Source organism: Heterodontus francisci, chromosome 9, assembly GCF_036365525.1.
Source record: "Heterodontus francisci isolate sHetFra1 chromosome 9, sHetFra1.hap1, whole genome shotgun sequence".
Lineage (NCBI taxonomy): Eukaryota > Metazoa > Chordata > Chondrichthyes > Heterodontiformes > Heterodontidae > Heterodontus > Heterodontus francisci.
This window is the reverse complement of record NC_090379.1, coordinates 4,121,387-4,134,894: the sequence shown is the minus strand read 5'-3', so window position 1 is coordinate 4,134,894 and position 13,508 is coordinate 4,121,387. Positions and strand designations below refer to the sequence as shown.

Here is a 13,508-nt window from a genome sequence, read left to right as displayed (position 1 = left end):
GCTTCAGCTGGAAGGAGTGTTTGGGGCCTTGGATGGTGAGGAGAGAGGAGGTAAAAGGGCAGGTATTATATATACCTCCTGCGATTGCATGGGAAGGTGCCGTGGGAAGGGGACGAGGTGTCACGAGTGATGGAGGAGTGGACCAGGATGTCGCGGAGGGAACAATCCCTTTGGAATGACAGGGAAGAGGAAGGGAAGATATGTTTAGTGATGGCATCACAGTGGAGGTGGTGGAATGACAGAGGATGATCCTTTGGATGTGAAGGCTGGTGGGGTGGAAAGTGAGGACTGTCGCAGTTCTGGGAGGGAAGGGAAGGGGTGAGGGCAGAAGTGCAGGAAATAGGTTGGACAAGGGCAACAAATACATGGGAACACCACCACCTGCAAGTTTACCTCCAAGCCACACACCATCCTGACTTAGAACTATATCGCCGTTTCTTCACTGTCGCTGAATTAAAATCTGGAACTCCCTTCCTAACAGGTGTACCTACACCCCAAGCACTGCAGCGGTTCAAGGAGGCAGCTCACCACCACCTTCTTAATGGTAATTAGGGATAGGCAATAATGCTGGCCTAGCCAGCGACACCCACATCCCATTAACAAATAAAAAAAAGAGTACAGGCCCAACTGACTCAACCTTTCCTCATAAGACAACCCCTTCAAACCACAAATCAGCCCAGTGAACCTTCTCTGAACTGCTTTCATTGCAAGTACATCCCCCGTTAAGTAAGGAAACCAAAACTGTACACTAGGTGCGGTCTCACGAATGTCCTGTACAGCTGTAGCAAGTCTTCCCTACTTTTATAGTCCATTCCCCTTACAATAAATGCCAACATTCCATTTGCCTTCCTAATTATTTACTGTACCTGCATGCTAACTTTTTGTGATGTCATGTGCCAGGAGATCCAGTACCACAGCATTCTGTAGTCTCTCACCATGTAGCTGTAAGGTCTCAACCTTCCCTCTCTCTTTAATTTCCACCCACCCTACAATCCCTCCAGAACTCAGTCCTCTGACTAGCCTCTTGAGCAACCTATTGCCCCACCATTAACTGCTGTGCCTCCAGCCACCTAGTCCCCATGCTCTGGAATATTCTCCCTAAGCCCCTCCACCTCTTCCTCTCCCTCTTCTCCTTTAAGATTCTCCTTAAAACTCAGCTCTTTGACCAAGCATTGGTTCACCCCTCCTAATATCTCCTTCTTTGGTTCGCTGTCTGTTTTTATCTGATTACACCTCTTTGAACCATCTGGGGTTATTTTCTGCTCTAAAGGTGCTATATAAATTCAAGTTGTTATGCTATTATTTCATTTAACACTTTCGCATTTAAAGGCTAATTCTCTGAATTAAAAACAGAAAGTGCTGGAAATACTCAGTAGGCCAGGCAGCATCTGTGGAGAGAGAAGCAGAGTTGATGTTTTAGGTTTGTGACCTTTCATCAGAACTGGCTTCTAATTCTCTGAATGTCTGTTTCTACTGGAGCAACTTGCCTGCTGGGAGCACACATCAGGAAATAAAGGACGTGCACTCCATGCTTTTCCAGCCATTGAAAGTAATGGAGCCTGCTTGCTGTTTTCTGATTAGGCTTCTAGCAGGCAAGGTGTATTCACAGAACCAGCCCCTTTCTGCATATCTAGCCAATGTGTAGAACAGAGTTTGATATTTCTTCAGTTTCAGCTGGTACCATTTAAGTATGCAGAGAGGTGCATGTGTGTGTACATGGACAGGCACACAAACACACAGAAGTGTACTCACACATGTAAAAGTACATGCATAGAGACAGACACATACACAGATGGCTGGATATTTCCATGTGTATATACAGACACAAATGTATAGACATGCACATACAAGCAGACATTGACACATTATAACACACACATACAGGCTCACAAGCACAGACCGACAGAGGCACACACACAGGCAGACACAGTCACACACATACAAACGTGCATAGGCAGACAAAGACGCGCATATATAAACACACGTACAGGCAGACACAGACATGCTCGCCGCACAGACAAACCCCCACATGCTCACTTCTTTGTATTTGTATAAGTGCCTTTGTAAATTTTTTACGCTATACCTTCACTCTCCTAAAGAAAGACTTGTATTTATCTTTTCACGACCACTGGATGTCTCAAATCACTTCACAACCAATGAAGTACTTTTGAAGTGTCGTCACTATTGTAATGTAGGAAATGCGGCAGCCAATTTGTGCACAACAGACCTCCACAAACAGCAATGTGATAATGAGCAGATGATCAGTTTTTAGTGATGTTGGTTAAGGGATAAATATTTGCCAGAACACCGGGGAGAATTCCCCTGCTCTTCTTCAAAATAGTGCCATGTGATCTTTTACATCCACCTGAGCAGGGAGATAGGGCCTCAGTTTAATGTCTCATCCAAAAGGTGGCACCTGCAACAGTGTGGCACTGGAGTGTCAGCCTTGTTTTTTGTGCTCAGTCCCGAGAGAATGACTTAAACCCAGAACCTTTTAACTCAGAGGCAAGAGTGCTACCAACTGAGCCACGGCTGGTGGTCCTAGAAGTGGTGGAAGAGGTATAATCACAGTGTGACAAGTTTACATAAACCATTTCTGTTATAAATGTGGATGTAAGAATTTAGAATGTAAAACGTTGACAGGAAATGTTCACAGGTGTGAGATTTTTAACAATACTAGTTATCAGCTGTGGCATGGCAGAGTGAAGACTGTGGAGCCTTCAGGTGAAGTGGACTTAGAGGCCAGATACAATTCACTCCCGATTTTAACGTCATACATTCTGTTCTTGTTTTTATATTTCTATTGTAAATCCTTAAGTATCCACTAATAATGGCAAGTGCCTATGTAAACTTGTGTCAGTGTAATTACAGCCTCCTGCCAGTGCAGGCACTGCAGCATGTTAGTTTACACTGGGAATTTCCATTCTCAATGTCAAGGCAGAAATTTATTATGGAAAAGTTGACGGGAATTCTGCGCAGATGTAAGATTTCTAACGTATTATGGATATGCAGCCCCCACACGGCAAGTACTGCTGAACATTTCCACACAGGACTAGGATTTTTTTTATGACCGTTTAATTTACCAGAAAGCAGTCATTATCGACAGGGGAGGTAATTGGAAACAGGAGAGCTTATATCAGAGACAATTTAACAATACATTACTGACAACTTCCCATTATCTACTGCAACTTTTCTCTTTTTCTTTTTAAACAAACAAAGTTACTGACCCAAGGATCTCACATCAGGTTTTCATTTGTTTTTTTTTAAAAAGAAAGACATCAAACATTTAATTTAAAAACCCCATCTGTCCTTTTGTGCAGACCTCTCATCCAGCCCAGCCAACCCTGGATCTCTACACCCAAAATAAACAATCATAATTTTAGGGTGGTGGGGAGGGGACAGGCTGAACAGAAAAGCACAAGTTTAGCTGCTCAGGAGACAGCTAATGGAAAACAAAGTAACACTGTCCCTGTCTTTACAATTTGTTCTCCACTGAAGAGTTTATGCACAGAATTAGCAGCTTTTTTTGTAATTGAGTAAGGAAAGGGGGAAGGGGTGGTCTGTTAAAGTCATAAAGAATGAATCACCTCATAATTAGTTTCTTCTAGGCCCTGGATGCACTAACTCTTCACTGTGTTAAGTTTGGCCTCAAACGCCCATTTGTTATAATAACAGAAAGTATAAAAAAAATCCATACTGCATTCCATCCACTTCACTAACTGACAGCAGCCCTGGCCCTCTGCCAATCCCCTGCATACACTGAATTTATATTCCACACAACCTGAGCACCAGCCAACTATTTCAATCCTCCTCCCTGCCGCGCCCCCCCCCCCTTCTCTGACACCCACTCCCTCCCCTCTTCTCTCCCTCCCCTCCCCTCCTCTCACGCCCCTTCCATCTCCCTCTCCCTCCCTCCCCTGTTCCCCTCTGTCACACCCTCCCCTCTTCCTCTAACTCCCCTCCTGTCTTCTCTTCCTCCCCTTTTTCTCTCCCGCCCCTCCCTCTCCATCTCACTCTCCCTTCTTCCTTTTTCTCAAACACTCCCCCTTTGCACCCCTCTTCCCCTCCCCTCTTTTCCCTCCTCTCTTTCTCCTCCCCTCTTCTCCCCTTCCCTCTTTCCTTCCCCTTCCCTCTTTACCCTCCACTCCCCTCTTTTCCCATTACTGCCCTCATTCTTCTCCTCTCCCCTCCCTTCTTCTGGCTCCCCCCTCCCCCTCCCCTCCTCTGTCTCCTTGTCCATCCCCTCTCCACTCCCCTTTCCACCCTTTACACTCACCTATAGCGCCTGATCAAAAAACATGAAACAAGAGAATTTTGATTCCAGATTGCTGACACAGCATACCTGCCGGAGAATCCAGGGACTTCAAAAGCCGCTTATCCTCTTTGAACCATTTTAAGTAATGTCCCATGGCTTCTTCGCAGATTGGTCTGTAAACCAGTTCAATATGTTTGGCAGTGGCAACACACTTCTGTCCCCTCCCCCTGTTCCATCCTAAAAACTAGCTCTGTTAAAATCTCTGGTGCTCATTGTTTCCCTTATCTTTGTTCTTTTATTCTGAGAATAGGTTCCAGAAAGACCCCTTCCTACCTGTCCACATTTGTGTGTGTGTGGGCACGTAAGCAAGGTACACAGCAGCCATGGGGATCTCACAATTGCTGAAGTTTTAGCAATTTGCTTGAGCACAATAAAAGAAAGCCAAGCCTTGAGCTTCAACAGAAGAAGGGGGAGAAAATATCATCAGAGATTCCAGTCAAGTTTTCCCCATTAAAATAAAAGCAAAATACTGCAGATGCTGGAAATCTGAAATAAAAACAAGAAATGCTGGAAATACTCAGCAGGTCTGGCAGCAGCTGTGGAGGGAGAAGCAGAGTTAACGTTTCAGGTCAGTGACCCTTCATCTTCTCGCTCCACAGATGCTGCCAGACCTGCTGAGAATCTCCAGCGTTTCTTATTTTTATTTCAAGTTTTCCCCATTCCTGCCTCCCCACTTCTCCTCATGATTCACTGAGCTATACTGAACAGAAAGGTCCTGAGTACATTTGCCAGGTTGACTCAGTTGCTAACACTTTGCCTATAATTCAGGCTGACACTCCTAGTACAGTACTGAGGGAGCACCGCACTTTCAGAGGGGCAGTACTGAGAGAGCGCTACACTGTTGGAGGGTCAGTACTTAGGGAGTGCCGCACTGTCGGAGGGGCAGTACTGAGGGAGTGCTGCACTGTCGGAGAGGGAGTGCTGCACAGTCTGAGGGGTAGCCCTGAGGGAGCGCCGCACTGTCTGGGGTCAGTACTGAGGGAGCGCTCAATGGCCGGGGGGTGGGGGGGCTGGTGGGGAGCGGTACTGAGGGAGAGCTACACTGTCAGAGGGGCAGTACTGAGAGATGCACTATTGGAAGTGCAGTCTTTCAGATGAACCATTAAACCGAGGCCTCATCTGCCCTCTCTTAGTATCACAGGTGGGATCATGAATTTGAGTGGCTTTGAAAATGGAACATCCTTCCCTCCCCGTCCCTTCATTGTGAATGTCAAGCAGGAAATTCTTGCCACAAATCAAGGCAAGTGAAATTTGGTCATTTAATTCGGGAAGCTAACCAAACCATGGTGACCGTACACTTGATATGCAGAGAATGATCCCTTATATGGGTAATTTTCCAAAGGGGCCCTATTTTCAAGGTTTTTTTATTGTTACAAAAGTGAAGCCATGGTGGCGCAATAGCAAAGGTCAGAAGTAGTGGGCCCAGATATTTCTTCTAAGTTCAGCATTGTAAAACTTTGTGCATGCGCAAATTCCTGAACTAGCAAAAGAGAGTTGTGGCATTGTGTGGGAAAACATTTGGAATGGAGCCATTGTCATATCTCTGCTGAACGGTGCCGAGGCCTTGCTGTGCACTGCTCTAAATGCTGCATTACTGCATCCTGAGAGTATACAAGAAAGGATTTGTACTTATATAGCACCTTTCATGACCCCAGGATGTCCCAAAATGTATTGCAGCCAATGAAGTACTTGTAAAGTGTAGTCACTGTGGTATGTAGAAAATTCAGCAGCCAAATTACGCATAGCAAAATCCTACAAGGAACGATGTGATAATAACCAGATGATCTGTTTCTAGTGACCTTGGTTGAGGGATAAATATTGGCCCAGGACACTGGGGTTAACTGCCCTGCTCTTCTTTGAAATAGTGGCATTGGATCTTTTACATCCACCTGAAAGGGCAGAAAGGACCTTGGGTTTATTTTATTCTTTCGTGGGATGTGAGCATCATTGGCAAGCCCAGCATTTATTGCCCACACCAATTGCCCTTGGGAAGGTGGTGGCAAACTGTCTTCTTGAACCGCTGCAGTCCATGTGGTGTAGTTACCCCACAGTGCTGTTAGGAAGGAATTCCAGGTTTTTGACCCAGCAACAGTAAAGGAATGGCGATATAGTTACAAGTCAGGATGGTGTGTGACTTGGAGGGGATCTTGCAGGTGGTGATGTTCCCATGCATCTGCTGCCCTTGTTCTTCTAAGTGGTAGAGGTCACAGGTTTGGAAGATGCTGTTGAAGCAGGCTTGCTGAGTTGTTGCGGTGCCTCTTGTAGACGGTACACACTGCTGCCACTGTGCACCATGATGAAGGGAGAAAATATTTATGGTGGTGGATGGTGTGCCAATAAAACAGGCTGCTTTGTCCTGGATGGTGTCGAGCTTCTTAAGTGTTGTTGGAGCTGCACCCATCCAGGCAAGTGGAGAGTATTCCATCACACTCCTGACTTGTGCCTTGTGGGCAGGCTTTGGGGAGTCAGGAGGTGAGTTACTCGCCGCAAAATTCCCAGTCTCTGACCTGCTCTTGCAGCCACAGTATTTATATGGCTTGTCCAGTTAAGTTTCTGGTCAATGGTAATCCCCAGGCTGTTGAGTGTGGGGGATTCAGTGATGATAATGCCGTTGAATGTCAAGGAGAGATGGTTAGATTTTCCCTCATTGAAGAAGGTCATTGCCTGGCACTTATGTGGCACGAATGTTACTTGCCATTTATGGTGGTGTTGTCCACGTCTTGCTGCATGTAGACATGGACTGCTTCAGTATCTGAGGAGTTGTGAATGGTGCTGAACATTGTGCGATCATCAGCGAATATCCCCACTTCTGACCTTATGATGATAGGAAGGTCATTGATGAAATAACTGAAGGTGGTTGGCCTAGGACACTGCCCTGAGGATCTCCTGCAGTGATGTCCTGGGGCTGAGATGTTTGGCCTCCAACAACCACAACCATCTTCCTTTGTGCAAGGTATGACTCCAACCAGTGGAGAGTTTTCCCCTGATTCCCATTGACTTTAATTTTGCTAAGGCTCCTTGATGCTGCATTCAGTCAGATGCTGACTTGATGTCAAGGGCAGTCACTCTCACCTCACCCCTGAAAGATGACAGCTCTGACAGTGCACTGCTGCACTGGAGTGTTGGCCTGGATTTTGTGCTCAAATCTCTGTTCAAGTCTCTGGAGAGGAACTTGAACCCCCGATTCTTTGGCTCAGGAGAATATAGGATGGGCAATAAATGTCGGCACTGCCAGTAACGCCCACATCCTGAAAATGAAATTTTCTGTGACATTCCTTTTCTGCAACCTGCGCCAATTTCAGCAAAGACCCAGCCTCCAGTGGGTGCTGTAGAGAGGTGTGTGCTCACCCACTTTCTGACTGGTCCATCCAACCCTGCCCAGGCTGGTGCTCATTTGCGGAGTGGGAAGAGAGTTGGGAAGTCTTTGGGACGCTATATCTTACTGCTGCATTGATGCAGCACCAGGCAGTGTGGCAGGATGCCATTCTTTAATCTGCACCCCACCCCCACCCCCGCCAACCCTATCTCGCACAGCAATATCTCACAGGGTCTGGGATATTATTGGTTCTCACATCATGCTGCCATACAATGACACAGCCTCAAGTAGCATTTTCAGGAGAGGAACCAAGGAATTGATTAAATATGCTTTAGGAAATAGATTTAATATTTTTTGCCTCTCCTCCAAGTGTGCCCAGCTGCTAACCACAAGACTGTCTCTCTCTCTTTCTTACATATACACACACACAGAGTGGATGGCCTGGGCTGGGAGCACAAGGCCGAGTGTGCATATAACGCGATGACAGGAGTGACTCCACAGCAGAGATACCAGCCCACATCTGGGAGCCAGCAACTCCAAAACACATTGCAACAGCTGCAGCAGCAACAGCAGCACTCCCGCCAGCTACTGGATACCAGCCGAGCACGGCAGCAGGTAAAGGGAGAGGGGCCCAGAACGGCAGCAGGTAAAGGGAGAGGAGCCCAGAACGGCAGCAGGTAAAGGGAGAGGAGCCCAGAACGGCAGCAGGTAAAGGGAGAGGAGCCCAGAACGGCAGCAGATAAAGGGAGAGGAGCCCAGAACGGCAGCAGGTAAAGGGAGAGGAGCCCAGAACGGCAGCAGGTAAAGGGAGAGGAGCCCAGAACGGCAGCAGGTAAAGGGAGAGGAGCCCAGAACGGCAGCAGATAAAGGGAGAGGAGCCCAGAACGGCAGCAGGTAAAGGGACAGGGGCCCAGAACAGCAGCAGGTAAAGGGAGAGGGGCCCAGAACGGCAGCAGGTAAAGGGACAGGGGCCCAGAACAGCAGCAGGTAAAGGGAGAGGAGCCCAGAACGGCAGCAGATAAAGGGAGAGGAGCCCAGAACGGCAGCAGGTAAAGGGAGAGGAGCCCAGAACGGCAGCAGGTAAAGGGAGAGGGGCCCAGAACAGCAGCAGGTAAAGGGAGAGGAGCCCAGAACGGCAGCAGATAAAGGGAGAGGAGCCCAGAACGGCAGCAGGTAAAGGGAGAGGGGCCCAGAACGGCAGCAGGAAAAGGGAGAGGGGCCCAGAACGGCAGCAGGTAAAGGGAGAGGAGCCCAGAACGGCAGCAGGTAAAGGGAGAGGAGCCCAGAACGGCAGCAGGAAAAGGGAGAGGGGCCCAGAACGGCAGCAGGTAAAGGGAGAGGAGCCCAGAACGGCAGCAGGTAAAGGGAGAGGAGCCCAGAATGGCAGCAGGAAAAGGGAGAGGGGCCCAGAACGGCAGCAGGTAAAGGGAGAGGGGCCCAGAACGGCAGCAGGTAAAGGGAGAGGGGCCCAGAACGGCAGCAGGTAAAGGGAAGAACGGCAGCAGGTAAAGGGAGAGGAGCCCAGAACGGCAGCAGGTAAAGGGAGAGGAGCCCAGAATGGCAGCAGGAAAAGGGAGAGGGGCCCAGAACGGCAGCAGGTAAAGGGAGAGGGGCCCAGAACGGCAGCAGGTAAAGGGAGAGGGGCTCAGAACGGCAGCAGATAAAGGGAGAGGAGCCCAGAACGGCAGCAGGTAAAGGGAGAGGGGCCCAGCACGGCAGCAGGTAAAGGGAGAGGGGCCCAGAACGGCAGCAGGTAAAGGGAGAGGAGCCCAGAACGTGATTGGGTCTTCTAGATCCCCACATGTCCTGCCATAGGAATTTTATGGGCTATCCTTCATATTACCCGGCGATACGTGGATGGTATCACTATCTGGTGAACAACAGTCCATTCTTTGTCCACTGGTCTGTGAGGAGGTCTCCACTTTCTCATCAGAATCCCATTTTTAATATAGTAGCCTTCCAGAACTCCCTTTGCTTCAGCTTCTGTTCAAGCCGATTGTGCCACTTTATTTAACTTTAGATCGGCTTGCTGAGCCTTGATCAGAGAAGATTTATTGAACATTTCCTTTGGATTATCCAAATCCCCAAAGAAATTTTCAGATATTCAGCTATCTGTCTGTGGTGCCAATTTTACCTCCGACAATGGAACTTGTTTAGTCATTGCTCGGCTCACTTCCCATGAAGGAAGAATACCTGGAGAATTTTGCTGCAACTGTTGTGTCTCTTGGACTTCACTTGGTTTTTCCGTGACTACTGGAGAAGCTACTACCTTTGTTCACTCTGGCCAACTGATTCCCCAGGAGTAAGTCAAGTCCAACAGTCACCGTTCCAGATATTAAGTTACACTCCAGGTGCACCCGATACAAAAGTACGGGTATATACTCCCCGCCAATATCATTCACTAAAACCTTGGCATTCAGTGCGCTCTCTGGTGGTGCCTTTCCCCAGCAAAAGAGTTTGTGTGGCTCCTGTATCCCTAAGTATAACTCTAGATTTACTTGCCTCACATCCTTGCTGGCGGGTTTGCTAGTGCTGTTGGGAGGAGTTTAAACAAGTTTGGCAGGGGGAGGGGATGCAGACTCCTAGCAGAATAGGGACACAGCTAAACACAGGAAAGCAAACAAGTCAGAGGGAATACAGCGGAAGTAAGTTTCAAGGGAGTAAGACCAGATGGAAGGCCTCTACTTTAATGCCAGGAGTATTGCGGGTAAAACAGATGAGTTAAGGGCAATGATTGACACGTGGAATTGTGATATTGTAGCCATCACGGAGACATGGTCGAGGGAGGGGCAGGATTAGCAGCTCAATATCCCGGGATATAGAATCTTCAGGCGAGACAGAGGAGGGGGTAAAAGAGGAGGGGGCATTGCAATATTAGATAAGGAATCAGTTACTGCAGTAAGGAGAGATGATATCTTGGAGGGGGCATCAAATGAAGCTTTATGGGTAGTGTTTAGGAATAAAAAAGGGACAGCCACATTGCTAGGTGTTTATTATAGACCCCCAGATAGTCAGCAGGAAATTGAGGTGCAAATATGTGCACAATTTGCAGAGGTGTGTAAAAATAATAGGGTAATTATATTAGGTGATTTCAACTTTCCCAACATTAATTGGGATAGTCATTTTGTTAAGGGCTTAGATGGAGTGGAGTTGTTAAAATGTATACAGGAGAACTTTTTAGCTCAATATGTAGAGGATCCAACAAGGGAAGGTGCAGTGCTTTACCTAATTCTGGGGAATGAAGCCGGACAGGTGGTTGATGTGTTGGTGGGGGGCATTTTGGTGATAGCGACCACAACATGGTACAATTTAAGCTTGTTATGGAGAAAGAAATAGACAAGTTGCAAAAAAAGGTTTTGGATTGGGGGAGAGCGAATTTTAGTAAAATAAGGCAGGATCTGGCCAAGGTAGACTGGAAAGAGTTACTTGTCGGGAAATCTACAGAAGAGCAGTGGGGGGCATTCAAAAAGGAAATGGGGAGGGTACAGGCCCAACATGTTCCCTCTAGGGTAATAGGTAGGAGCAACAAGCCCAGAGAACCATGGATGACCTGAAACATTCAGGATACGATGAGATGGAAAAGAGAGGCTTTTAGCAAATACAAGGAGAACAAATCAATGGAAGCATTAGTGGAGTACAGAAAGTGTAGGATGGAGCTTGAGAAAGCATTTAGGAGAGCAAAGAGGGGATATGAGAAAGCTCTGGCTGGTAAAAGTAGGGAAAATCCCAAGATATTCTATAAGTATATCAATGGGAAGGGGATAACCAAGGAAAGAGTAGGACCCGTTAGGGACCAAGGGGGAAATTTGTGGGTGGAGCCAGAGGACATTGGTAGGGTGTTGAACGAATACTTCACATCTGTCTTCACCCAAGAAAAAGAGGATGTAGATATGGAACTTAGAGAGAGAGACTGTGAGGTTCTTGAGCAAATTGTCATAGGGAGTAATAAGGTATTGGAGGTTTTTGAAGGCTTAAGAGTGGACAAATCTCCAGGTCTGGACGATTTGTGTCCCAGGATGCTGTGGGAGGCGAGGGTGGAGATTGCAGGGGCTCTGACCCTAATTTTTAATTCCTCTCTGGCCACGGGGGAGTTGCCAGAGGACTGGAGGACAGCTAATGTGGTCCCACTATTTAAGAAAGGTTGTAGAGATAAGCCAGGGAACTACAGACCAGTGAGTCTCATGTCAGTGGTAGGGAAACTATTGGAGAAAATTCTGAAGGAGAGAATCTATCTCCACTTGGAGAGGCAAAATTTGATTAGGAATAGTCAGCATGGCTTTGTCAGAGGGAGGTCATGCCTAACAAATTTGATTGAATTTTTTGAGCATGTGACCAGGTGTGTAGATGAGGGTAGTGCAGTTGATGTAGTTTACATGGATTTCAGCAAAGCCTTTGACAAAGTCCCACATGGGAGACTTATCAAGAAAGCAAATGCACATGGGATACAAGGTAACTTGATAAGGTGGATTCAAAATTGGCTTAGCTGTAGGAGACAGAGAGTGATGACAGACGGCTGTTTTAGTGACTGGAAGCCAGTGTCCAATGGCGTACCACAGAGATCGGTGCTGGGATCCCTATTGTTTGTCATTTACATAAACGACATAGATGACTATGTGGGGGGTAGGATCAGTAAGTTCGCGGATGACACAAAGATTGGCCGAGTGGTTAACAGTTAGGTGGAGTGTCTTAAGTTACAGGAAGATATAGATGGGATGGTCAAATGGGCAGAAAAGTGGCAGATGGAATTTAACGCTGAAAAGTGTGACGTGATACACTTTGGAAGGAGTAATGTGACACGGAAGTATTCAATGAATGGCCTGACACTGGGAAGTTCCGAGGAACAAATGGACCTTGGCGTGTTTGTCCATAGATCTCTGAAGGCAGAAGGGCAGGTTAATGGGGTGGTGAAAAAGGCATATGGGACATTTGCCTTTATCAATCGAGGCATAGATTACAAAAGCAGGGAGGTCATGTTGGAATTGTACAGAACTTTGGTAAGGCCACAGCTGGAGTACTGTATGCAATTCTGGTCGCCACATTATAGGAAGGATGTGATTGCACTGGAGGGGGTGCAGAGGCGATTCACCAGGATGTTGCCTGGGATGGAACATTTAAGCTATGAAGAGAGGTTGGATAGACTTGGGTTGTTTTCACTGGAGCAGAGAAGACTGAGGGGTGACCTGATCGAAGTGTACAAGATTATGAGGGGCATGGACAGGGTGGATAGGGAGCAGCTGTTCCCCTTAGTTGAAGGGTCAGTTACAAGGGGTCACAAGTTTAAGGTGAGGGGCGGGAGGTTTAAGGAGGATTTGAGGAAGAACTTTTTTACCCAGAGGATGGTGATGGTCTGGAATGCCCTGCCCGGGAGGGTGGTAGAGGTGGGTTGCCTCACATCCTTTAAAAAGTACCTGGATGAGCACTTGGCACGTCATAACATTCAAGGCTATGGGCCAAGTGCTGGCAAAAGGGATTAGGTAGACAGGTCAGGTGTTTTATTGCATCGGTGCAGACTCGATGGGCCGAAGGGCCTCTTCTGCACTGTATTATTCTGTGATTCTGTGATTCTGAGGGATAAGGAGTTACTTTTCCTTTTGACAACAATTCCCTATAACTCTCAGGTATATCATTTACGTCCCCCGCACTCACAGCGGTATTTGTACTTGGCCTTACACCTGCAGTCAGAGCTACAGCGTGATCTGTCGTGCTCCCGGTCTGGGCCCCTTTCTCTTCATTGACATTATGTAACCCAGTAAGTCCCATGGGTTTACCCCGCTACTTCCAGCATTCTGCACAAAGGTGTCCCATCTTGTGCCAATGGTAAGTAACACTTTGGCTTGCAGACCTCACTTCCACCCTGAGCAACTTCCTTTCTGGCCT

At 47.4% G+C, this 13,508-nt stretch overlaps 1 protein-coding gene across 10 annotated transcripts in view; it reads left to right on the top strand.

Moving 5' to 3' along the window:
• The window catches only part of ttll5 (tubulin tyrosine ligase-like family, member 5), a 432,290-nt gene that overhangs the window by 351,254 nt on the left and 67,528 nt on the right, over window positions 1-13,508 (top strand). For all 10 annotated transcript variants that reach the window (XR_010975642.1, XM_068038454.1, XM_068038450.1 and 7 more), the window contains one exon: window positions 8,063-8,246. Coding sequence is in view for 9 of the 10 variants with exons in the window: in XM_068038454.1 (XP_067894555.1) it covers window positions 8,063-8,246 (184 nt within the window). In the remaining variant the exon portion in view is untranslated. The remainder of the gene's footprint in view (window positions 1-8,062; window positions 8,247-13,508) is intronic.